Source organism: Mustela nigripes, chromosome 12 (assembly GCF_022355385.1).
Source record: "Mustela nigripes isolate SB6536 chromosome 12, MUSNIG.SB6536, whole genome shotgun sequence".
In the NCBI taxonomy this organism is placed as follows: domain Eukaryota; kingdom Metazoa; phylum Chordata; class Mammalia; order Carnivora; family Mustelidae; genus Mustela; species Mustela nigripes.
In genome coordinates, this window is record NC_081568.1 from 97177931 (window position 1) to 97204841 (window position 26911).

At 41.6% G+C, this 26911-nt stretch overlaps 1 protein-coding gene across 2 annotated transcripts in view; it reads left to right on the forward strand.

Annotated features, from left to right (window-relative positions):
• The first annotated feature begins 408 nt into the window (after positions 1–408).
• The window catches only part of MCCC2 (methylcrotonyl-CoA carboxylase subunit 2), a 69159-nt gene continuing 42656 nt past the window's right edge, over positions 409–26911 (forward strand). For both annotated transcript variants that reach the window (XM_059418030.1, XM_059418032.1), the window contains exons 1-5: positions 409–680; positions 12103–12169; positions 15769–15853; positions 18756–18857; positions 26040–26167. In XM_059418030.1, the coding sequence (XP_059274013.1) occupies positions 552–680; positions 12103–12169; positions 15769–15853; positions 18756–18857; positions 26040–26167 (511 nt within the window). In that variant the 5' untranslated portion in view covers positions 409–551. The remainder of the gene's footprint in view (positions 681–12102; positions 12170–15768; positions 15854–18755; positions 18858–26039; positions 26168–26911) is intronic.

Below are 26911 nucleotides of genomic sequence, written 5' to 3' on the forward strand. Positions count from 1 at the left end.
ACAATAGGAGACACTGAAGTATTTGTTGAATGAATAAATACTTATCTCCTCTAAAGAGTTTTGTTTCTTAGGACAGCTTAATGCCGGTTCAGTTTCCAGATCTCACATAAGGATAGGACTTTTCAAGCTTCAGTCCCTTTCTATCAAGAGGTGAAGTAGAAAGCAGCACGTACAAAACGAACCGAAGCGGATTGCAGAAAAAGCAAACCTTACCCGAGGCAGCTCAGCCCCGAGAAAGGACGGGGCGGCAACCCAGGTAGCTCCGCCTCCGGACCACGGAACTCCCGAGCTCGCGTTGCGACTCGCGGGGCGGTGCCTCTACCCTTATTGGCTATCTTCAGGGGGCGAGGTGCGCAGCGACGACCTATTACGGCCGGCGTGCGCAGACACGTGCTACGGCTGGCCTGAGAACCTGGGAGGAGTCCGGCGGGTTGGGGCTGCAGGGAGAGCGGTGTGGTGCTCCGAATCCCGGAAGCCGGAGGTGAAAGAGCGAGCTCTGAGCCTTCCCAGGCCCCTCTCTGGCGCTGGTCGCTCGCTCCCTGCCGGCTGTCATGTGGGCTGTCCTGAGGTTAGCCCTGCGACCGTGCGCCCGCTCCTTTGTCCCCGGGCTGCGCGCTTATCACGGGGACTCGGTGGCCACGCTGGGCACCCAGCCAGACTCGGGCTCTGGCATCTACCAGGTAGGCTGGAATCCCTTGACAGCCTGTGTTTCCTTTTTCACCTGCCCGCCAGTGACGGCCGGACTAGGAAGCAGGTGAGGGTGGGCACACTTTAAAACAGCTCTTTTGTTTTCTCTGGAACCCCCAGTCTTGATTCTGGGACGCAGTGGAGGTCGTGAAGTTTGCAAAAGAAGGTAGTCCCAAGTTAAATACATCTTAGTTCACTTTGAGCCCTGGCACTGTACATTGTATCTTTGAAATCAGTGCTTCTCAAAACCTGGTCAGCATTGTCAGCTGAGGAACTTGTTAAATGTACAGCTGCTTTAAGCTCCACGCTGGACCTTTGGGGTCTCTGGGGTGGGGATTTGGTGTTTGCATTGCTGACGAAATCCTCAGGACTTGGCAGCGGAGGCCAGCTCTGAGAACCACTCGCCAAGCACAGGTCACCCTGGGGTGTGCTTAACAGACTTTACTTCAATAGTTGTTAATAGAACACGCTTATCACACACAATCTTTGAATGGTCTTTTTTGGAATCGGGAAGTATATAGCAAGGTCAAAGAAACAGTGAAATACCAGATAGGAAATTTCACCCTGTTCCATGGTCTCTGAGCTTATACAGATAACATTTAAATTGTACAGTTAACTTTAAGACAAGATATTTAAACACTTTATTTATATTGAAAGAAAATAAGCAGGCTCAGTCAGAAACAATATCCAATAAGAGTCTTCCAAGAGTCTAGATTTTCTGGAGTCAGGAAAGAATGTTTGATTCAGAAATACTTTTTTTTTTTTTTTTTTTTTTAACAGAGAGAGATCACAAGTAGGCAGAGAGGCAGGCAGAGAGAGAGGAACGGAAGCAGGCCCCCTGCTGAGCAGAGGCAGGACTTGATCCCAGGACCCTGAGATCATGACCTGAGCCAAAGACAGCAGCTTAACCCACTGAGCCACCCAGATGCCTTGATTCAGAAATATTAAGTGGTTTCTATGGTCTAGACAGTATTTTAGGTATTTGGTATAGATGTGTAGGAATGGAATCATAATTTTGTGGGGAAGATGGACAAGAAAGCATGTAACTTGTGCATTATAAGTGGTATCTAAAGCTTGAAAAGGTAGTTACAGAAAGCTGCAGATAGGAAGTGATGAGTGAGTTGAATCTTGATCGTTGGGTGAGAGCTGGCCACGTTCAGGGCTAAAGAGGAGAGGCAAGACTATACAAATTAAGGAAGTTATGAGAACATAGATAAGCAAGTTAAGAAAGAGTATAGTGGGTATGAGGACTTCGAAGTTATGACTAGGGTAGGGAATTCATGGAGTAGATGAGATTAAATAGTGGAGGGCCTTATATGTGGAAGCCACATTCACATTTCATTATGCTGTCTGCTGAGATACTTGAGTAGAGAAGCGGCAAGATCCCAAGGACATGGTAGAATCATCAGCTTGGTGGCAGTATGGAGGATAGATTTCTTCCCATTTGGAATATGGTTTTTTGACTTGGTGTTCTGGTTGCTGGAGGCCTTTGATTATCTTCTGGAGCTTCTAAGAGGTTATTTTAGCCAGTGTTGTCGTTTTGGGATGTCTCGGGACAATGAGCTTCCTGGTCTGCCATCTTTTTCAGCTTTAGGTTCAGCCCAATTTTTTTTTTTTTTTTAAGATTTTGTATATTTATTTGACAGAGAGAGACACAGTGAGAGCAGGAACACAAGCAGAGAGCAGAGGGAGTGGAAGAGGGAAAGCCAGTTTCCTGCTGAGCAGGGAGCCCGATGTGGGGCCTCAGTCTCAGGACCCTGGTACCATGACCCGAGCCGCAGGCAGATAGATGCTTGGCGACTGAGCCACCCAGGTGCCCCCAGGCCTATGTTTTTGATGGTGGCAGTTGTTAGGTAGGGGTTAGGGAGTATGGGCCTGAGTGTGTAACTCCTTTCTCTGTGTCAGGTGTTTAATGTTCTGGTCCAGTCTGTGCACTAGTAATTAGGGAAGTAGTTGTAGTTCCATCCATAGGATGGAAAAGACACTGGTCTAGTATTTCATGTGTGTTAAAAGCTAACAACATATTTCCACAGAGGAAAAAAAAATAACTTGAAGGGAAATATGCAAAAATGTTAACAGCAAGGGTCTGGAGCTAGTGAGCCTTGGTTTAAATCCTACCTCTGCTACTTGTTAGCTGAGTAATTTAGGGCCAGTTACTTCATCTCTCTGTGCCTAAGTTACCTCAGCTGTGTGGTAGCATTAAAATTGCATATGGTATAGTGTCATCAGGACACTTAGTGACCACTTACAACAACCCTCAAGGAATATTAGCTCTCGGAACTTTTCCTTCTGTCCACATCGACATCTCAGGATCTGTTGAGCCAGCTTTTGCTTCAGTAATGCTGAATCAGTCCCCAGATTTCTGTGTCCAAAAGAACAAATATTCATTTTTTTGCTCTGGGATCTGTGGGTTGGTTGTGGCAGTTCTTGCCCAGGCGGCGTGTCAGATTGAGGGTTTTTGTTTTTGTTTTTAATTTTTTATTTATTTGCCAGACAGAGATCACAAGTAGTCAAAGAAGCAGGCAGAGAAAGAGGAAGGGAAACAGGTTCCCTGCCAAGCAGAGAGCCCAGTGTGGGGCTTGATCCCAGGACCCTGAGATCATGACCTGAGCCGAAGGCAGAGGCCTTAACCTACTGAGCCACCCAGGCGCCCCGAGGTTTGTTTTTTATTCCAGAGCCCAGACTGAAGGGAAAGTGGCTATCGAGAGATGCTCCTCTTCTAATGGAGGGCTGGGGTGCAGGAGGAGAGGATGGAAACACTGTCCCTCTGCTTGCAGTGGATGTGCTGTCCTTTTTGCCCATATCCCAGTGGTCAAAAAAAGTAAAATGGACAGACTCATGAATGTGAATGGGGAACTATAATCTCACACTGAACTTTGCTGTTATTTTAGTAATAGTGCAGAGGGACAGAAGAATTTTGAGCAAGTAGGACAATCTGCCTCATGCTCTAGAGGTGGCTGCCTAAGCTCCACCTATCACTTAGAGAGTTCAGGTTAAGGAGGAAGAAGGGTGAGTAGGCAAAAGGACACCCTCACCTGCTTGTTCTCTTTAAGAAGCCTTTCTAGAAGTCATGCCTAACAATGTATGCCTATATTTCATTGGTTAGAATTAAGTCACGTGGCCATGCCTGTCTACAAAAGAAGGCTAGGATATGTCAGTGTTTCAGTTGCGACATGTTGTCACCTTGAATGAAAGTGGGATTTCATCATCAAGAAAGATGGGAAGAATGGATATGGATAAGCAGCTCTCAGTGTCTGCCACAGATAATATATAGTATGGGGAGAGCAGACGTGTTCTTCATATGTTGGATGTTGAAAGATTTCACTTGGGTGTACCCTTACCTTCTGGGACCTCTAGCTTACAAGTAGTAAACTTTGATGCAAAGAAGCTACAAGACAAGAATAAAAAATAAAGCCATGCCTTGGATGGGGGATGGGACATAGGAGCCCTGGCCACAGTCTGATTTCTCTGTGCACAGTTTTCTTAGTGGCTAGGAATATGTACTGTCTGCTGTCACTTCTTATAGCCATGTGCTTCAGAAAGCCTTAGCAATTAGTGATACTTTTCTTTCTTTCTTTCTTTCTTTCTTTATTTCTTTTTTCTTTCTTCTTCTTCTTTTTTTTTTTTTTTAAAGATTTTATTTATTTATTTGACAAAGCACAAGCAGGGGGAGTGGGAGAGGGAGAAGCAGGCTCTCGGTTGAGCAGGGAACCCAAAAGGGACTGCATCCCAGAACCCCGGGATCATGACCTGAGGCAAGTGCAGATGCTTAACCAACTGAGCCACCCAGGTGCCCAGTTTCCTTTGTTTCGTTTCTTTTCTTTTTTTTTTTTAATTATTTTTTTATTTTTTTAGTGTAACAGTATTCATTATTTTTGCACCACACCCAGTGCTCCATGCAATCCGTGCCCTCTCTAATACCCACCACCTGGATCCCCCGACCTTCCACCCGCCCCTTTTTAGTGTAACAGTATTCATTGTTTTTGCACCACACCCAGTGCTCCATGCAATCCATGCCCTCTCTTATACCCACCACCTGGATCCCCCGACCTTCCACCCGCCCCTTCAAAACCTTCAGATTGTTTTTCAGAGTCCATAGTCTCTCATGGTTCACCTTCTCTTCCAATTTCCCCCAACTCCCTTCTCCTCTCTAACTCCCCATGTCCTCCATGCTATTTGTTATGCTCCACAAATAAGTGAAACCATATGATAATGGACTCTCTCTGCTTGACTTACTTCACTCAGCATAATCTCTTCCAGTCCTGTCCATGTTGCTACAAAAGGTGGGTATTCGTTCTTTCTGATGGAGGCATAATACTCCATAGTGTATATGGACCACATCTTCCTTATCCATTCGTCCGTTGAAGGGCATCTTGGTTCTTTCCACAGTTTGGCGACCGTGGCCATTGCTGCTATAAACATTGGGGTATAGATGGCCCTTCTTTTCACTACCTCTGTATCTTTGGGGAAAATACCAAGTAGTGCAATGGCAGGGTCATAGGGAAGCTCTATTTTTAATTTCTTTCTTTCTTTCTTTTTTTTTTTTTAAAGATTTATTTATTTATTTGGCAGAGATCACAAGTAGGCAGTGAGGCAGGCAGAGAGAGAGAGAGAGAGAGAGAGAGAGAGAGGTGGAAGCAGGCTCCCTGCTGAGCAGAGAGCCCGATGTGAGGCATGATCCCAGGACCCTGGGATCATGACCTGAGCCAAAGGCAGAGGCTTTAGCCCACTGAGCCACCCAGGCTCCCCTCTATTTTTAATTTCTTGAGGAATCTCCATACTGTTCTCCAAAGTGGCTGCACCAACTTGCATTCCCACCCACAGTGTAAGAGGGTTCCCCTTTCTCCACATCCTCTCCAACACATGTTGTTTCCTGTCTTACTAATTTTGGCCATTCTAACTGGTTTAAGGTGGTATCTCAATGTGGTTTTAATTTGAATCTCCCTGATGGCTAGTGATGATGAACATTTTTTCATGTGTCTGATAGCCATTTGTATGTGTTCATTGGAGAAGTGTCTGTTCATATCTTCTGCCCATTTTTTTTATATGACTGTCTGTTTTTGTGTGTGTTGAGTTTCAGGAGTTCTTCATATATATCAATTTTTTTTTTTTAAAGATTTTATTTATTTATTTGACAGAGAGAGATCACAGTAGGAGAGAGGAAGGGAAGAGATCACAGAGAGAGGAAGGGAAGCAGGCCCCCTGCTGAGCAGAGAGCCCGATGTGGGACTCGATCCCAGGACCCTGAGATCATGACCTGAGCCGAAGGCAGCGGCTTAACCCACTGAGCCACCCAGGCGCCCCAGATATCAACCTTTTGTCTGTACTGTCATTTGCAAATATCTTTTCCCATTTCTTGGGTTGCCTCTTTGTTTTTTTGACTGTTTCCTTTGCTGTGCAGAAGCTTTTGATCTTGATGAAGTCCCAAAAGTTCATCTTCGCTTTTGTTTCCTTTGCCTTTGGAGACATATCTTGAAAGAAGTTGCTGTGACTGATACCGAAGAGGTTACTGCCTTTGTTCTCCTCTAGGATTCTGATGGATTCCTGTCTCACGTTGAGGTCTTTTATCCATTTCGAGTTTATCTTTGTGTATGGTGTAAGAGAATGGTCGAGTTTCATTCTTCTACATATAGCTGTCCAATTTTCCCAGCACCATTTATTGAAGCGACTGTCTTTTTTCCATTGTATATTTTTTCCTGCTTTGTCGAAGATTATTTGACCATAGAGTTGAGGGTCCATATTTGGGCTCTCTACTCTGTTCCACTGGTCTATGTGTCTGTTTTTGTGCCAGTACCATGCTGTCTTGGTGATCACAGCTTTGTAGTAAAGCTTGAAATCAGGTAACGTGATGCCGCCAGTTTTATTTTTGTTTTTCAACATTTCCTTAGCAATTCAGGGTCTCTTCTGATTCCATACAAATTTTAGGATTATTTCCTCCAGCTCTTTGAAAAATACCGGTCGAATTTTGATTGGAATGGCATTAAAAGTATAGATTGCTCTAGGCAGTATAGACATTTTAACAATGCTTATTCTTCTGATCCAAGAGCATGGAATGGTCTTTCATCTTTTTGTGTCTTCTTCAATTTCTTTCATGAGTGTTCTGTAGTTCCTCGAGTACGGATCCTTTACCTCTTTGGTTAAATTTATTCTCAGGTATCTTACGGTTCTTGATGCTATAGTAAATGGAATTGATTCTCTAATTTCCTTTTATGTATTTTCATTTAGTGTATAAGAAAGCAGCTGATTTCTGTACATTGACTTTGTATCCTGCCACATTACTGAATTGCTGTATGAGTTCTAGTAGTTTGGGGTTGGAGTCTTTTGGGTTTTCCATATAAAGTATCATGTCATCTGCGAATATAGAGAGTTTGACTTCTTCATTGCCAATTTGGATATGTTTTATTTCTCTTTGTTGTTTGTTTGCTCTTGCTAGGACTTCTAATACTATGTTTAAAGATTTTATTTATTTATTTGACAGAGAGAAATTACAAGTACACTGAGAGGCAGGCAGAGAGAGAGAGAGAAGGAAGCAGGCTCCCTGCTGAGCAGAGAGCCCGATGCGGGACTCGATCCCAGGACCCTGAGATCATGACCTGAGCCGAAGGCAGCGGCTTAACCCACTGAGCCACCCAGGCGCCCTCTAATACTATGTTGAACAAGAGTGGTGAGAGTGAGCATCCTTGTGTTCCTGATCTCAATGGCAAGGCTGTGAGCTTTTTCCCATTGAGGATATTTGCTTTGGGTCTTTCATGGATAGATTTTATGAAGTTCAGGAATGTTTCCTCTATCCCTATACTTTGAAGCATTTTAATCAGGAATGGATGCTGGATTTTGTCAAATGCTTTTTCTGCATCAATTGAGAGAACCATGTGGTTCTTCTCTCTTCTCTTATTGATTTGTTCTATCACATTGATTGATTTGCGAATGTTGAACCATCCTTGTAGCCCAGGATGAATCCCACCTGGTCATAGTGGATAATCTTTTTAATGTGCTGTTGGATCCTATTTGCTTTTTAATGTGCTGTTGGATTCTCTTGTTGAGAGTCTTAGCATCCATATTCATCAGTCATATTGGTCTGAATTCTCCTTTTTGGTGTGATATTTGCCTGGTTTGGGGATCAGGGTAGTGCTCACTTCATAAAAAGAGTCTGGAAGTTTTCTTTCTGCTTCAATTTTTTGAAACAGCCTCAGGAGAATAGGTGTTATTTCTTCTTTGAAAGTTTGGTAGAATTCCCAGAGAATCAGTTAGTTCCTGGGCTCTTGTTTTTTGAGAGGTTTTTTTTAATCACTGCTTCAATCTTGTTGCTAGATATCGGTCTATTCAGGTTGTCAGTTTCTTCCTGATTCAGTTTTGGGAGTTTATAGTTTTCCAGGAATGCATCCATTTCATCTAGGTTGCTTAACTTATTGGCATATAACTGTTGATAATAACTTCTGATGATTGTTTCTACTTCCTTGGTGTTAGTTGTGATCTCTCCCTTCTCGTTCATAATTTTATTAATTTGAGCTTTCTCTCTTTTCTTTTGGATTAGTGTGGCCAGTGGTTTATCAATCTTATTGATTCTTTCAAAAAACAAGCTTCTAGTTTCATTGATATGTTCTACTGTATCTCTAGTTTCTATCTCATTGATCTCTGCTCTAATCTTGATTATTTCCCTTCTTGTGTGTGGAGTTGTTTTAATTTGTTGTTGATTCTCCAGTTCTTTAAGGTGTAGAGACAGTTGGTGTATTCTGGATTTTTCAATTTTTTTGAGGGAGGCTTGGATGGCTATGTTTTTCCCCCTTAGGACCACCTTTGCTGTATCCCATAGGTTTTGGACCAAAGTGTCTTCATTCTCATTGGTTTCCATGAATTGTTTAAGTTCTTTGATCTCCTGGTTGATCCAAGCATTCATTCATTCATTTATGTTAGAGAGAGAGAGAGAATGGGGGGGTGGGGCAGGGCAGAGGGAGAGGGAGAGAATCTTTTTTAAATTTTTATTTTTTAAATTTAAAATCAGTTAATTGACATATAGCATATTGTTGGTTTCAGAGGTAAGTTTATTTATTCATCAGTTACATATAACACCCAGTGTGCATTACATCACATGCCCCCCTTAATGCCCATCACCCAGTTACCCCATCCCCCCACCTACCTCCCCTCCAGCAACCCTCAGGTTGTTCCCTCTAATTAAGAGTCTCTTATGGTTTGTCTCCCTCCCTGATTTCATGTTATTTTATTTTCCCCTCCATTCCCCTATGTTCATCTGTTTCATTTCTTTCTTTTTAAGATTTTATTTATTTATTTCACAGACAGAGATCACAAGTAGGCAGAGAGGCAGGCAGAGAGAGAGGGGGAGGCAGGCTTCCTGCCAAGCAGAGAGCCCGATGTGGGGCTTGATCCCAGGACCCTGGGATCCCGAAGGCAGAGGCCCCAACCCACTGAGCCACTTAGGTTCCCCATGTTTTATTTCTTAAGTGGAGAGACTCATAAGCAGGTGCCATGCCCAGCAGGCCTAGTGCTGGGCTTAATCTTAGAACCCTGAGATCATGACCTGAGCAGAAACTATGTTGGATGCTTAACCCACTGAGCTACCCAGGTGCTGCATTAAAAGCCTTTTATTGAATTTGGAGTCACATGTGGAACAATATATGTGGCCTCTCTTTTCCCTCAGAGAATTTTTAAGAGTATTTTTTAATCCAATTACGTGAAAGTGAAGAGTTCCAAGGGCTAACAGTTTGGATGAGGTTCCTTTCCAGAAATGCCTTAAACTCAAAATGAGCAAGTCCTCTTAAAAACCACAGAATCAGTCATTCCGTGAATTGAAGAAATGGATGAGCTGAGAGAGTAGCAGAGAGAGAAAATGGAATTCCAGTCAATGGAGCATTGGGGAAGTCTGCCTACCCTGATGAAGGCACTTCACCATCCATGGGGATTCTTAAGGTCAGGGTTTCTGAGGTGTACCGGCTGGTTCAGTCAGTACAGTAGGTGACTCTTGGCCTCTGGGGTCATGAGTTTGAGCCCCATGTTGGACCTAGAGCTTACTTTAAAAAAAAGAAGGTCTCTGAAACACTAAGCCACCTCTGAGGTGGCTTTTGAGATTTTGAACCTTAGAATAAAGGTAGAAGTTGACAAGATAGACTTGAAGCAAAAAGCAAGCAAAAAATAATAACTTAGCCTGTGCAGGGAAATTACCTTTCCTTTCCACTTAACAACACAGTAATCAGATCTTTTCCTCACCCTGTGCATTGAGCAGCAGGTAGACGGAGCCCAGGGTCTGAAGCCAGAGTGGCACCCATCTCTTAGCCCCAGGGTGGCAGCTGAAGCTCAGGGTGAGGTGAGAGAGCACCACAGAGAAGATGGCCTTTGGCTTTGGATGGGAGCTGGCCACCAACTCTGCCTCCCCATTTTGTTTACGCAAGGAGGTCTTTCCCTTACAAAACCCCTCTGCTGGTTCTCTTGATGACAAAGGAGTTCAGAACACAGCCCCTGCTTACTATGACTTGTTCTCAGCCCAGGAGGCTCTCAGTACCAAGGTAGGTAGCTCCCTGTTTTGAAAGGCTGCTGAAAATGTCCTCATATGGGACGCCTGGGTGGCTCAGTTGGTTAAGCAGCTGCCTTCGGCTCAGGTCATGATCCCAGCATCCTGGAATCGAGTCCTGCATCGGGCTCCTTGCTCAGCGGGGAGCCTGCTTCTCCCTCTGCCTCTGCCTGCCATTCTGTCTGCCTGTGCTCGCTCTCTCCCCATCTCTCTCTCTGATTTAAAAAAAAAAAAAAAAAAAATGTCCTCATATACTTCAAGTGGTACACACGTTGCTCTAATGCCACCTTTTGGTGACGGGCTGAACAGATGTACTCCACGCCAGAGCTTTGTTTCTGGCTGAGGTAATTCGTAAGGTTAGGAGTTTCTGAATTTGCTAAATGTGAGTAAAAATCTGTAACCTGGGCTTAATTGAAGAGCAAATTCTTGGTTTCCACTGCCTCGTGCTAGCCATATGAGCAAGCACTGCGGTTATCTGAAAAAGTTCTGGTGGTAAAAGGCCTCTTTGCCTATTACCAACCCCCCTTTTTGGTAGATTTCCAATTTGACTAGAGTGGAGCTCAGATATGGAGACTATGGGCTAGTGTTTCTCTGTTTTTGGTTGGACATTTGAATCCCTGGGGAACTTTCAAAGTGCCATACCCAGGCCATACCTGCAACCAATGACATCAGACTCTCTGGGGGGTTATTTTTATTTTATTTTATTTTAGTTTTAGTTTTCAAAGCTTCCCAGTGATTCCAGTGTCCTGCCAAGGTTGAGAAACAATGTTCTAGGCAGATTCTGGAGTTTATTCCTGGCAGATTGTCTGCCCTTGGACAGGGCTTGATGGGCCTCAAAGGGAAATTATCACAGGGCTAGTAGGTAGTGATTGGGACCTCCCTACTCCAGGGCAAAGGTTCTTTTCCTAACAGTATGCTGCTTCTCTCTTTATTGTTTTCTGGATTTTGCAGAGCAGGAGAATGTAGCAGAAACCTTAATGGTGGGAGCTCCTAGAGCTGTAGAAAATAAATACTGGAGTTCTACTATAAAGACTATGAATTCATCTAATTTTGAGCATCTGGAAAGCTGTATTGTGTCATGGAAAGGGAATTAAATCAGAGATGTTAAAGACATTGTGGGGAACAATATGTGTTAGTTGAGTCAACTCTGAATTTTCAAAAATAACTCGCTACTTATTGGTCTAAAGTAATGAACTGATCAGACAAAATTGTCAGAATGGCAAAAAGTTAGGCCTTCTACCCTTTTCCCACCTCTCACAGTTTATATTTTCCTATGTATTACTCTAGAGAATTTTTGAAGACATGCAAACATAGAATTTTGTTCCTTTTAAAACAAAATGGGACATACTGTTTTCCCTGGGCTCTGCTTATAAGTGTAATTTGTCAGTAAGCAAGTATTTCTGCATTGATTAGAAACTCCTTGGGGCAGGGATTGGTGGGACACAAAAAGTAAGATGGCATTTAAACTCTCAAAGGGCTATATTCCTTAAAATGGGGAAACAAATAGAAATCAATGAAGTTCAATTGATGCTTACAGAAGAAAGATCCTGAAATGAGCAGGAGTGACCAGAAATAGGGTTAGAGAGGAGATGGAACACAATCTATGCTTTTTTTTTTTTTTTTTTTAAACAATCTATGCTTTAAAGAGGGGTGAGATTTGAATACGTGGATCAGAGAGGGAAGACAGGAAGAGGAGCTTGGGCAAAGATGGACAGGCAGAAATTCATCTTTTCTATCCGATGGAGTGACACAACACGGTGGGAGGTGACCCCGCATGAAGCCACATGGGGTTGGCATGGGATGTTCTCATCAACCCTTACTTTGGCCAAAAAAAAAAAAAAAAGATAATTGCTTTCTAATATTACTCTTCCTTTCTTTTTTTGTTTCTGTTTTAGGAAAACTATGAGCAGATGAAAGTACTAGTAAATCAACTCCGTGAACGAGTGCAGAAAATAAAATTAGGTAAACACTCATTTATTCTTCATTTTATGCTGTTAATGAAGTTCATCCTTGATAGTTGCTGGTTTTAGGAGAAACTAGTAGCAGAAGGCTTTGACTTTTCAAGACTGTGTATTTGTTGGTGTGCTGACATTTTGTTTTTTCCTTTTGGCCAGTTTTTCTGTTCCTAAGCACTGCCAACTATCTGGGAAACAGTAAAATTTCAGATTCATCAATTTTTAAAGCATTGCTTCTTCCGGTTTTATTTTAGCCACAGCATACACTGAACTTTTTGTTTTGTTTGGAGCAACTGAAACATTTTCTGATTGTTAGTTATATTTATCCTATATACTAATTTTGCATAATTATGTATTTTCTGCTTTGTTATATAACTTGGAAATAATTTCTGTGTGGGTTTAGTGCTAATTAAATGAGATTTCCTAAGAACTTTGCAGATTGTCATTATTTTCTGTTTTTAAGTTATGGAATAATAGACATCCTTTTGCTTGGAAGAAATTGCATGAAGTGGGGCATGTAAAATATTAATGTATAAACAAATATCCATTGAATTCTACTGTGTCATGATTGGTCAGTGTGACAGTTTACTTTAGAAGGCCAGGTGACTTGAACTGAAAGCCATTTCCAAAATAAGATTCTTTTTTAATTTTATTATTATTTTTTAAAGATTTTATTTATTTTTGTGGGAGAGAAAAAGAGAGAGAGCACATGAGCAGGGGGTAGGGGCAGAGGTAGAAGCATGCTTCCCTCTTAGCAGGGAGCCTGATGCAGAGCTAGACCCCAGGATGGATCATGGGATCATGACCTGAGCCAAAGGCAGACACTTAACCGAATGAGCCACCCAGGTGCCCTGAAGACATTTTAAAATGAAAGTTAACTTGATACATGTATTTCTTTTTTTTTTTTTTTTTAAGATTTATTTATTTGACAGAGAGAAATCACAAGTAGACAGAGAGGCAGCCAGAGAGAGAGAGAGAGGGAAGCAAGCTCCCCGCTGAGCAGAGAGCCCGATGCGGGACTCGATCCCAGGACCCCGAGATCATGACCTGAACCGAAGGCAGCGGCTTAATCCACTGAGCCACCCAGGAGCCCTGATACATGTATTTCATCTTGCATGTAGCACAGTTGAAGTGACATTTGTGCTATGCGGGCAGAGGCAGACAGATGTGTTATGCTGTCCCCAGGTGGCAGCAATGGAAAGATCCTGTAAACTGTAAAATGCTTCCTGACTTCAGGGATGTTAAAATGTGAACAGAATGTGTGTATTAGAATCAGTGCCATATGGTATATGAGACTGAAGGAACAGGCTTCTCTGTTTCAGAGTTTGTGGGAATGGAGATAGCACAGAATCTTCAAGAGTAATCTTTGGAAAACAAACGTGCAGTGTCACATTGTTTCATAGCCCACATATCCTTGGCTAGTTTATTTATTTATTTTTATTTTTAAAGATTTTATTTGTCAGAGAGAGAAAGCACAAGCAGGGGGAGCAACAGGGAGAGGGAGAAGCAGGCTCCCGCTGAGCAAAGACCCTGATGCAGGACTTGATCCCAGGACTGTGAGATCATGACCTGAGCCAAAGGCAGATGGCTTAACCCACCAAGCCACCCAGGTGTCCTATCACAGGCTAGTTAAAATGCCTGAGGAGCTTAATTCTGTGATCTGAGAATCTCCATCAAGGATAGCCCTTTTTCTGGGTTTTCCTAATAAAACAGGTATTCAGTAGTTGTTCCAAATTGCAAATTCAAACTCTAGGCAGAATTAAGAAGGTGGTTTTGTCTTATGACCTTGCAAAAGAATGTGTGCGTATCTTACCACATGTGTGTCATTCTACCCTCTCTGCCACCCCTTCCCCTGCCAGCCTCGTCATAGGCACTCATGTCATTTGACTCTCTAAAGACCCTTAGCAAGGCTTGGCTTTCTTTTCAGTGCCTTAGGTTCATTTCTCTTTTATTTTATTTATTTATTTATTTTTTTTATTTTTAAAGATTTTATTTATTTGACAGAAATCACAAGTAGGCAGAGAGGCAGGCAGAGAGAGAGAAGGAAGCAGGCTCCCCACCGAGTAGAGAGCCCGATGTGGGCTTGATCCCAGGACCCTGAGATCATGACCCAAGCCGAAAGCAGAGGCTTAACCCACTGAGCCACCCAGGTGCCCCTTATTATTTTTTTTAAAGATTTTATTTATTTCATTTCTCTTTTAATGTTTATTTTAAAACAATATCATTAAGGTATAATTGACATAGAGTAAACTGCATTATTTAAAATGTACAGTATGAGTTTTGACATATGTATATACCTATATATATTATCACTGCAATAAAGATAATGAATGTGCCTCTCCCAGAAGTTTCCTCTGCCCCTTGGTAACCTGTTTCTCCCCAACTCTCCTGTACCCTCACCTCCTATACCCAGTCCCACCTCAGCAGAGGAGCTCAGTTCCCCTGAGAGGTTCAGAGAAAGCGAACCATGATTTGACCTAATTGAACTATTTTGGAACTAAACTTTGGCTCCCAGAATTTTTTTCATAAAGAAGGTTAGATATGTGATAAAATTTTCTTGGTAAGCTTAAGGCAGATATAATTTTAGAAATATGCCATCCATCCCTTCAGAAAAAAAAAATCCCCTTGGAGAGAGTAGAGAAGGCTGTTTGAAAAATAATAATTGGAAGCTTGTTTGAAATAGACAAGAACTTGTTTTGTCACCTAAAAAAACCCCCAGAGAAATAGCTTTCTGAGGTAGCTGAACACTTAATTAGCTCGAGAGCATTTTACTGTGAAATTCGTGAAACTAAACATACATAGTTTAGTTTTCCAGCAGTGAAAACTAAACATATGAAGGTACTGTGTGATCCTTTATTTCTGATCTGATACCTTGGCTTGCTGAGAGTGGCTTATCAATCCTGAGACACCGAGCTGGGCATCCGTCAGTCTCGGGGAAGTTTGGCAAGCTACGTGCCTCAAGCACCCTCATCTGGGGAACTCGTGGACTCTTCAGCTACTATGATTGTCTTGGTCTAGAACAACATCTGGAAACATCAAAGACAATCTGAGTGAAGATGCTAACAAAACTGGACTTTTTAATTGATATATTAGGTGTGCAACTCTCTCCCCTTTGGAGATGGGATAAAAAGTTTAGGGTCGCTGACCTTTAGGTAAGTCTTGCTGTGCTCGCCCTGGAGGTTGTTTCCAAAGTAGTGCTTTTTACCTGGCACAAACGAAGGTAGGGGTTTTTCAGATTTCACGTAGTATATAGTGGAGTGCTAGGTATTTGTGGCAGGTGCTTAATAAGGCATGGCGGTGAGGCAGTATTTACAGCATATGAGTTGCAGAGAAGATACTAGGTTATTTAAGTAATTACCATTGAATTCAGAAAATGTACGATATGCTATGAAATCAGGGACTGATTTGTTTTTTCAATTCTAGTTTATTTACTTCAGAAAATAAAGTCTGTAAGTTGAGTGAACGATCTGAAAATTGGTTGTTTCTCAGAAGATACATTCAGCTTTTAAAAGCAGTATATTTTGGGCTATTTTATGTTTTTCTAGCCTTAAATTAATTGGAGACCTTACATGGTATCAATCTAACCTAATAATGTTTTTATCTTAGGAGGCAATGAGAAAGCCCGACAACTCCACAAATCAAGAGGAAAACTTCTAGCCAGAGAAAGAGTGGACAGTCTTATAGACCCAGGGTTCGTATAGCCCAAGTACTACCTCAGCTTCTCTAGTCTGTGGTACTTTCTTAGACAGTTTTATAAATAAATGATTTGTTCTTACCCTAAGATTCAACAACAAATCTTTTTAATTTTTATTATTTTTTTACATTTGCATATTTTATTATATACAAAGAACAAAGTTTCATCAGGTAAGCAAAAGAGTATAAATTATAGTCATAATTAATAGTTTCAGAAAGCCCTTAAATCACTGGGACCTTCTGCACAATGTGTAGGCTACATAGCCATTAATCAGAGCTCTTGGTAGTTCTTCCATAGGAGTAATCTATACTCTAGAGAATTGGGCTTTTTATAAAATCTAGGGGGGCTAATATGTTAGGCCTTATAAAGGAATGCTTTTACATCTAGGGGGAAACACTAAAAATATTGAAGGACTACTTATGTTTATTGTTGACAGTAATTTTAGAACCACAAAGTGTTAAAGACTTTTAGGTAAAATTCACACTATCTCATAATAAGAATGGATACCATTTTGTAGCTCTACAGATGTTTTGGTCATAAATAAAAAAGGAGAAAGTGAGCTGAGAATGCAGAATAGAAAAGTCTAGGGAAGGAGGGAAGCAGGTATAGTCATAATTCAGTCATAGCAAGAAAAGTACAAAGATGGTCCTTCCCAAGACTGAATTGGCAGTATTTGACTATATAAGTTAAAGCCTAGAAGAAGAGCGCAACTTCTGTATATCCAACAGCAAATCTTTTTTTTTTTTTTTTTTAATTTTATTTATTTATTTGACAGAGAGAGAGAGATCTCAAGCAGACAAAGAGAGAGGGGGAAGGAAGCAGGCTCCCGGCCGAGCAGAGAGCCCAATGTGGGGCTCAGTCCCAGGACCCTGAGATCTTGACCTGAGCCAAAGGCAGAAGCTTAACCCACTGAGCCGGTGCCCCACCAACAGCAAATCTTTACTGAGAGGCTACTAAGTGTCAGGCCCTGTTCTAGGGTAGTGATACATCAGTGAACAAAACAGACAAAGATCCTTGCTCAGCTAAAGTTTACATTGTAGCAGGAGGAGATAGAAAATAAATGATAAATGTGTTAAATTATATGGTATATTAGAAGGTGATAAATGTTATTGGAAAAAAGGAAGATAGACTAGAGTAAGGGAGAAGATGAGAGTCAAGTGTAGTTTTATTTATTTATTTAAAGATTTTATTTATTTATTTGGCAGAGAGAGACACAGCCAGAGAGGGAACACAAGCAGGGGGAGTGGGAGAGGGAGAAGCAGGCTTCCAGCCAAGTAGGGAGCCCGATGCAGGGCTCGATCCCAGGACCCTGGGATCATGACCTGAGGTGAAGGCAGACACTGAATGACTGAGCCACCCAGGTGCCCCACAAGTTGTAGTTTTAAATAAGGTGATTAGGGTAGGCCTCATTGAAAGGGTACATCTTAGCAAAAAAATTGAAGGAGTGAAGAGAGAGAGCCTTGAAAATCCTGGTAAACGAGTGTTACGGACAGAAGGAATGGCCAGTGCAAAGACCCTGAGGTGGGAATGTGCAGAATGTATTGATATGCCCAAGAACCCCAGATGCCAGTGTACTAGGGGGAAGAAGGCATGAAGGGGAGAGTAGTAGAGATGGGGTTCAGTTCCATAAGACTTTTTAGGTCAGTGTGAGAATGTTGGCTTTTATCCAGAAGTGAGGAGACTTTGTAGGGCTTTGAACAGGAGCCTTATGATCTATTTGACTTACATTTGAAAAGAGTCATTCTAGCTGCTATGTTGTGAGTATACTGGTGGCAGCAAGGGTGGAAGCACCACGAGGAGTTACAGGGATGATTCAAGGGAGATGTGCCAGTGACTTGGACTAGGTTAGTAGTAGTGGAGGTGATGAGAATGTCAGGTTCTAGGCTGGTTGTCAAGAACAGCTAACCCACTGGGGTTTCCTGAAGGATTGCAGTGGGAGGCCAGGAGTGCAGGTGGAGAGAAGGGAACAAGGACTCCAAAAGTATTTCTTACGACACGCACCCATATCCCCATTCTGTTTGACTGAGCCACCCAGGCGCCCCTGTATGAGACATTTAAAAAAAAAAAGATTTATATATTTAGTTGAAAGTGAGAGCATGAGCAGGATGAGGGGGAGAGGCAGTGAGAGAGGAGGAAAGCAGACTCCCTGCTGTGCGGAGAGCTGCCTTGGGGATCAGTCTCATGACCCTGAGATTGTGATCTGAGCCAAAACCATGGGTTGGATGCTTAACTGATTGAGCCACCCAGGCGCCCCTTAGACACATTTTTTTTCCCAAAAGAAACAGAATCGTACTAAAGATGGTGTTTTATACCACCTTTTCCCCCCTCACTTACTGGATCTTGAACATTTAAGTAAGTGAAAGGTAGAATAAAAATACAGTGGTGAGGAGTCTGATCCCACTGGGATTAGACTGCTTATTAAAACCCAGCTCTGCCACTTACTAGTTGTGTGACCTTAGACAAGTGACTTAATTTCTGTGTTTTAGTTTCCTCATCAGTCAGTGGGGACCATAATAGGATCCACCTCAGGAGGTGGTTCTGAGGAACAAATGAGTTAGGTTTCTGGAGCTCCTAAAATAGAGCCTGGCATAGGTTTGGGGCTTACATCAGTGTTAGGTGCTTGTCTCTTTCTCTACTAATAAGCACATTTGTACAACATCTCTTAAAATAGGTTCCTAGTGTTCTGTTGTATGGCTATAACATGTAATTCCTCAAAATATCCATGCTAGATTTTGGTTAAATATTTTTTTTGTAGAATATATATATATATATATCATGCATATTTGAAACATTGGCTCATTAATCTTTTTCATGTTTTCATGAAACATGTTTAGCTGTTTTAGTATGCTTTTTTTTTTTTTAGTGATTTTAATTCAACAATATCATTTTTTCCCTTCAGGTCTCCATTTCTGGAATTATCTCAGTTTGCAGGTTACCAGTTATACGCGAATGAGGAGGTCCCCGCTGGTGGCATTATTACAGGCATTGGGAGAGTATCAGGGTGAGTATTCTACTTAAACTCAATAACGTGGGTCTGGAAGAAGAGTGACAGGCACGGGCCACCACTCACTGCTATGCGGATGAATGTGCAGTTTTATGCTGTTTGTGTTATTTAGGACTGAGGCTTCCTACCACAACATGTGTGAGATTTATCTGTGGAGCTTTAGAAACAAAGATGGAAGTGGGGAAAAAAGCCACAGCACAAATCCTGCTTAATCTGACTGCAGGTGTAGGCTTCCTGTTTAATCAGACTGCAGGTGTAGGCTTGGCTTATGTCATTTTTCAAGGCTCTGTAGGTGGTCTCTTGCACATCTAGGATGAAATCCAGTGTCTTAGATGAGTCTTTCTCCAAGTGTGCTTTCCGGGTAGCCTCAGCATCACCTGAGAACTTAACTAGAAATGTAGATGACTAGGTCTTCCTACAAAGTAACCAAATCAGGGGTACATGGGTGGCACAGTCAGTCAAGTTCCCTACTCTTGATCTCAGTTCAGGTCTTGATCTCAGTATCTTGAGTTCGGGCCCCACACTGAGCTCCATGCTGGGCTTGGAGCCTACTTGGGAAAAAAAAAAAAAGAAGAAAAAGAAACCAAATTTTGAGATTGGGGCCCAGCAACCAGTTTTTTTTTTTTTTTTTTTTTAAAGCCCTTCAAGCTTCACAAATGGTAACATTTGAGAACCACTCTAGACTTAGGAGATCTTAATTGGTGGAAGTTCAGTTTACTTGTGTATGTGTATGTATGGCCTGACATTTACCATCTCAGGTTAGCACACCAGGCATTTTAGTAAACACTTCCCACTGATTAGTTGTTTTAATCATTACCACAGCTCTGTGAGATGGGCATTACAGTCATCATCACCATTAGGCAGGTAAAGAAGCCTACTTAGCAAGGTAAATAACTTGCCTAAGATCAAGTCACCGGCAAAGCTTCGCTGGGTCCTTAGGTGATTGGACTCCAAGCTGGATACAATTGCATTTGACTCACATGATGGTCTATAGTGTGTGTTCCTCCACCTTCTGCCCATGATTTGTGCCTTCAGTGCACCTATAGCCATTAGTCATTGTTGCTTTTTCCTTCTTGTACCACCAATACTCCTCCACAACTCTTTGCCAGCTATGATTTGCTTAATATTCACCCAGTGTGAAGACATTTTTTTCTTGGAGTCATAGTGGATGCTTAAAAATAAACCTTTTTAAAAAAAGGATAATCAATGCACAGAAACCAGTTGCTTTTCTATACACCAATAACAAGACAGAGGAAAGAGAAATTAAGAAGTTGATCCCATTTACAATTGCACCTGAAACCATAAAGATACCTAGGAGTAAATCTAACAATGAGGTAAAGAATCTCTGTACTCAGAAAACTATAGAATACTCGTGAAAGAAATTGAGGAAGACACAAAGAAATAGAAAAATGTTCCATGCTCATGGATTGGAAGAACAAATATTGTGAAAAATGTCTATGCTACCTAGAGCAATCTACACATTTAATATAGCAATCTCTATCAAAATACCATCAACTTCTTTCACAGTCATGGAACAAATAATTCTAAAATTTGTATGGAACCAGAAAAGACCCTGAATAGCCAGAGGAATGTTGAAAAAGAAAAGCAAAGCTGGTGGCATCACAATTCTGGACTTTAAGCTCTATTACAAAGCTATAATCATCAGGACAGTATGGTACTGGCACAAAAACAAATACATAGATGAATGGAACAGAATAGAGAGCCCAGAAATGGACCCTCAACTCTATGGTCAACTAATCTTCGACAAAGCAGGAAAGAATGTCCAGTGGAAAAAAGTCTCTTCAACAAATGGTGCTGAGAAAATTGGATGGCCACATGTTGAAGAATGAAACTGGACCATTTCCTTACACCACACACAAAAATAGACTCAAAATGGATGAAAGACCTCAATGTGAGACAGGAATCCATCAAAATGTTTAGGAGAACACAGGCAGCAACCTCTTCGACTCCAGCCGCAGCAACTTCTTCCTAGAAACATCACTAAAGACAAGGACAGCAAAGGCAAAAATGAACTACTAGGACTTCATTAAGATAAAAAGCTTTTGCACAGCAATAGTCAACAAAATCAAAGACAATGGACAGAATGGGAGAAGATATTTGCAAATGACATATCCAATAAAGGGCTAGTATCCAAGATCTATAAAGAACTTATCAAACTCAACATCCAAGGAACAAATAATCCAATCAAGAAATAGGCAGAGGACACGAACAGACATTTCTGCAAAGAAGACATCCAGATGGCCAATAGACACATGAAAAAGTGCTCAACATCACTTGGCATCAGGGAAATACAAATCAAAACTAAAGTGAGGGGTGCATGGGTGGCTCAATGGGTTAAGCTTCTGCCTTTGGCTCAGGTCATGATCTCAGGGTCCTGGGATTGAACCCCCATCGGGCTCTCTGCTTGGCAGGGAGCCTGCTTCCTCCCCCTGTGTCTGCCTCTCTGCCTACTTGTGACTTCTCTCTCTGTCAAATAAATAAATAAATAAAATCTTAAAAAAAAAAATTGCAATGAGATCCACCTCACACCAGTCAGAATGGCTAAAATTAACAAGTCAGGAAGCGATAGATGTTGGTGAGGATGCGGAGAAGGGGGAACTCTCTTATACTGTTGGTGGGAATTCAAGTTGGTATAGCCACTCTGGAAAACAGTATGGAGGTTCCTCAAAAAGTTGAAAATAGAGCTACCCTATGCCCCAGCAATTGCACTACTGGGTATTTACCCTAAAGATACAAATATAGTGATCTGAAGGGGCACATGCACCCGAATGTTTATAGCAGCAATGTCCACAATATCCAAACTGTGGAAAGAACCTAGCTGTCCATCAACAGATGAATGGATAAAGAAGATGTGGTATATATATATATATACAGTGGAACACTACTCAGCTGTGGAGAAAATGAAATCTTACCATTTGCAACGATGTGGATGAAACTGGAGAGTATTATGCTTAGTGAAATAAGTCAGAAAAAGACCATTACATGGTGTAATTGATATGTGGAATTTGATAAACAAGGCAGAGGATCAAAGGGGAAGAGAGGAAAAAATGAAACAAGACAAAACCAGAGAGGGAGACAAACCATAAGAAACTCTTAATCTCAGGAAACTAACTGATGATTGCTGGAGGGGAGGGGGTGTAAGGTACAGGGTGGCAGGGTTATGGACATTGAGGAGGGTGTGTGCTATGGTGAGCACTGTGAATTGTGTAAGACTGATGAATCATAGACCTGTACCCCTGAAACCAATAATACATTACATGTTAAAAAAAAATTAAAAAGGATAAACTTAATGCAGAGCTAAACTAAATTCATAATCACTAAATAAGCTACTTAAGTAGGATAGTTACTATTCATTATATCTCAGTGATAATGATGGCCCCCATGTTGGAGCTTGCCCTTCCACCTTTCCTGTACATATAGTAATATTTTATTCTTACTTACGCTTTTATACTTTTCATTTTCATTTTATCTCTTTGTGCCTTGTTCTCAGTTTATAAAGTTCTCAGCGAAAGGAAATTGAATTGCACGTAGTAATTGTGTTGGTTCAGTAGTATTCAGCCTCAATTAGAATCCTGGCTTCAGCATTTTATAGCTATTTGACCTTTAGCAAATTGCTTGACCACTCAGTACCTTGTTTTTTTTAATCTGGAGAATGTAATTCATGACAAAAAGGAATGATCATAGTAGCTACCAGAGAGGGTTGTCATGAAACAAGAGGAAGAAACAAGGAAGAGAAACACTGCCATTACTTAAGAGATGCACAGTACAGGTGATCCTCTTGCCACTGAGAGTGGACAGGCACTTGTGGGTGGCAAGTTGAAGGTCTGTTCTGGCATCGCGGAATCTCTTCAGAGCCAGAGCCATTCGCTAGGTCACTAAAAACGTTTATACTTTGCAGCCATCAAAAGAAATGAAATCTTGCCATTTGCGACAACATGGATGGAACTAGAGCGTATCATGCTTAGCGAAATAAGTCAAGCGGAGAAAGACAACTATCATATGATCTCCCTGATATGAGGAAGTGGTGATGCAACATGGGGGGTTAAGGGGGTAGGAGAAGAATAAATGAAACAAGATGGGATTGGGAGGGAGACAAACCATAAGTGACTCTTAATCTTACAAAACAAACTGAGGGTTGCTGGGGGGAGGGGGGTTGGGGGAAAGAGGGTGGGGTTATGGACATTGGGGAGGGTATGTGCTTTGGTGAGTGCTGTGAAGTGTGTAAACCTGGCGATTCACAGACCTGAACCCCTGGGGATAAAAATACATGTTTATAAAAAAAAAACAAAAAAACCAAAAAAATGTTTATACCCTTATTGCTCCTCTGTATATATATATATTTTTAAGGATTTCTTTTATTTATTTTATTTGACAGGCAGAGATCACAAGTAGGCAGAGAGGCAGAGGCAGGCAGAGAGAGAGAGGAGGAAGCAGGCTCTCCGCTGAGCAGAGAGCCTATGCGGGGCTCTATCCCAGGACCCTGGAATTATGACCTGAGCCGAAGGCAGAGGCTTTAACCGGCTGAGCCACCCAGGCACCCCAACTCCTCTGTATATTTTTGAGTCATGCTGGGTATATTGATAAGAGGCCCCAAGAAATTTAATGAGAAAATTTATTGTATGGAATTTATAAACCAGCTTAGAAGCAAGGACTCCTTGCCTGAAGTGTAACTGGCTAAACAGTACTGAAGCTGCAGTGTTTGTTTCTGGCAAACTCATGTTTTTTCACCATGAGCTATAGGGTAGGGTCCCTGCCTGCTCTCCTCACCTTATCTTTGTACTTAACACTGTAACCATTCTGGTCTCACTGTTCTGTGGATGCATTAAACTCAGTTTTGCTTCAGGGCCTGTATTCAAGCCATTTGCTGGCTTTACCACTTGTTGGGTCTTACCCTTGGGCTAGTTACGTAACTGTGCCTGTTTCCCCATCTGTAAAGTGGAATACCTCCTGTATCTAAAGCCTTAAAAGAATAACAAGTACATTGTAAGTGCCATGTTAGTAAGGTCTGTTACTGTTATTTTTACCATCCCTTGACCATTGTATCTTGACCTAGCACCATCACAATTACTTTTTTTAATTATATATTTTACCTTGTCTTATTATGTGTTGCTATAATATTATGTGTTGTTATAGTGCTAATAATACCATAATAATATATTGTATTACTGTAAACTGTGATTTGTAAGATAGATAGATTTGGTCTATCTACATGATTGTTTATATGAGCAGAATTTATTTCTCATATATATTTGGTCTTTGTCCATAATTCCTGGTTCAAAAGCTCCCCAAACCCTTGGAAGTGTTGAGAATGGTCATGGTGTCTTTTGTTTTATCAGCGAACTCCCAACCAAGGCCATGGCTGATTGTTAGGATAACTGACCATGTGATTAGAGGGTTGGAACTTTTCTGTTATACCTACTTCCCCAGTCCCCACCTATGGGGAGGGGAGAGGAGCTGGAGGCTGAATCAGATGGAGGCCACTGAATTAGTCAGTCGTGGCTATGCAGTGAAGTCTACATAAAACCCGAGAGGACTGGATTCTGAGAGCTTCCTGGTGGTGGACGTGTGGGGATGTGGGCAGGGTGGTGCACCTGGAGTTCCTATGGGGTGAGCCTTGGGGTCCAAGCCCATTCTTGAGCCACAGTGTGGACTCTCAGTAGAATGGCCTGCTTCCTGTGTATACCTTTGAAGATAGGCTTTGGGGTCAGTCCCACTTGGAACACATGGGTTAGGTAAGAGGCATTTTCTGAAAGAAAGTTGAATTCCATTGCCAAAATGATAGATTCTAGGTAGGCAGTACTAATAGATATACAATGCAGTCTTTCTGTGGACTAATTTTATTTTTCATTCTGTAACATGTCTTTGACCTTTTAATAGGCAAGTGGCTCTGTCTCTTGTGGAAGGTCACATGTCTAGCAAGCAGCAGAGCCAGAATTTCACCATAGCTTTTCTGACTCCATAGCCCCTTTCCAGTATTTGAGCTTCTTTTTTTCTCTCTTCTTTTCTTTTCTTTTCTTTCTTTCTTTTTTTTTTTTTTTTAATATTTTATTTATTTGAGATAGAGCACGTGCAAGAGAGAGCACAAGCAGAGCAGAGGGGCAGAGGGAAAGAGTGAAGAAGACTCCTTGCTGAGCAGGGAGCCCAATGAGGGACTTGATCCTAGGACCCTGGGATCATGACCTGAGCTGAAGGCAGATGCTTAACTGACTGAGGCATCCAGGTTCCCCCAGTTTCAGAGCTTTGTAAGCTTTTCTAGGGCAGTACCCGCAGGGCAGGGGAGGACGAATAGACTCTGGGGGTGTGAGATCATAGTCCCAATAACCTGCCATAAACTGAAATTCCTTTGAAGTCTGATTTGTTCACCAAAGTGATGAAAAATTGGCATTCCACTCTAAAATGCTACCTGTAATGTGGAAAGGTGCTTCCTAGCCATAAAATGGATGCTGTAAGGAGATAAGCCCCTTTATCTTGTGAGCACTGCTGGCCACATCCCTTAATGCGAGCAGCCCAAACTACCTGGGGCCGCTGTTCTGAGGCTCTTCCTTACTTTATTTTCAAGAGGGCTTACTTTTTAGAATTATAAGGAATATAAAGTGAGATTTTTAAAAATATCATAAATCGGGGTGCCTGGCTGGCTTAGTTGGTGAAGCAGTAGGACTCTTGGTCTTGGGGTTATAAGTTCAAGCCCCACGTTGGGTGTAGAGAGTAATTAAAAGTAAAATCTTAAAATATAATAATATAAACATAAAGAAGATTAAATTTGGTAAAGAGCACATTGTTGTTCACTCAAGTGTCAAATCAGCCGCCGACCTTCAGGGTGAGGCAGTGGGCCTTGATCCCAGGACCCTGAGATCATGACCTGAGCCAGAGGCAGATGCTTAACTGACTGAGTCATCCAGGCGCCCCCAAGACTGAGGACTCTTTAAAAATTAAGTATGAGTTTGTAAAGATGTTCATAGTGATCATTTTATATTATATAAGTGAGTATGTGAATTGTGATTAACACTTGTTTTGAGATTGTCTACTAATGCCTGTCATTGGTGAAATGTACTAGAAGTTAAAGGTTGTATTGGAGTGTCTTGTAATGAGACGTAATTGGCCTTTGAACTTTGAAGAAGTCTCTCATACTCTCTTTATAATGACATTTCTGCTTTTCAGAGTGGAATGCATTATTGTTGCCAATGATGCCACTATCAAAGGAGGTTCCTACTACCCAGTGACTGTGAAGAAACATTTACGGGCACAGGAAATTGCAATGCAAAACAGACTCCCCTGCATCTACTTGGGCAAGTCATGAGAGTCATAAAATGAACTATTTTTAGCTGGTAAAATACAATACTATTTAGAAGGCTGTATATGACATTATCAATGGGTTTTTAAAAAACTATTGTTAGTTTTTCCTATAATTACAAAAGAAATACACGTTCTTTGCTAAAAACTGGAAGAAAAAGTAAAAACTACCTATAATAATATCCCTGAGGAGTAACTACCTCTGATAGTGTTTTCATGTATGCCAGTTTTTTTTCTCTACATGGGTGTGGGTTTTTTCCTTCTGTGTATTTTCTTTTTGTCTGGACCTAATGAGTTCAAACTATGAAAAAATAATAGCTGATATTTATGGATCTCTTGAGTGCTAAGTACTTTGTTAAATACTTGAATAATTCCAACAAATGCCATTTAAAGAAATTTAATTCTTTTTTTTTTTTTAAAGATCTTATTTATTTGACAGAGAGAGATCAGAAGTAGGCAGAGCAGCAGGCAGAAAGAGAGGCGGAAGCAGGCTCCCCACCGAGCAGAGGGCTCGACTCGGGGCTTGATCGCAGGACCCTGAGATCGTGACCTGAGCCGAAGGCAGAGGCTTAACCCACTGAGCCACCCGGGTGCCCTAAAGAAATTTAATTCTTTATGAAAGTATATTTATATTTGAAATTAAAGTAATGCTTAAATATCAGGGTACTTCAAAAGGAACATAAAAGCAAGGCAGTTTAAAATTGGCGCTGCTTTGAGACACCTGGGTGGCTCAGTGGGTT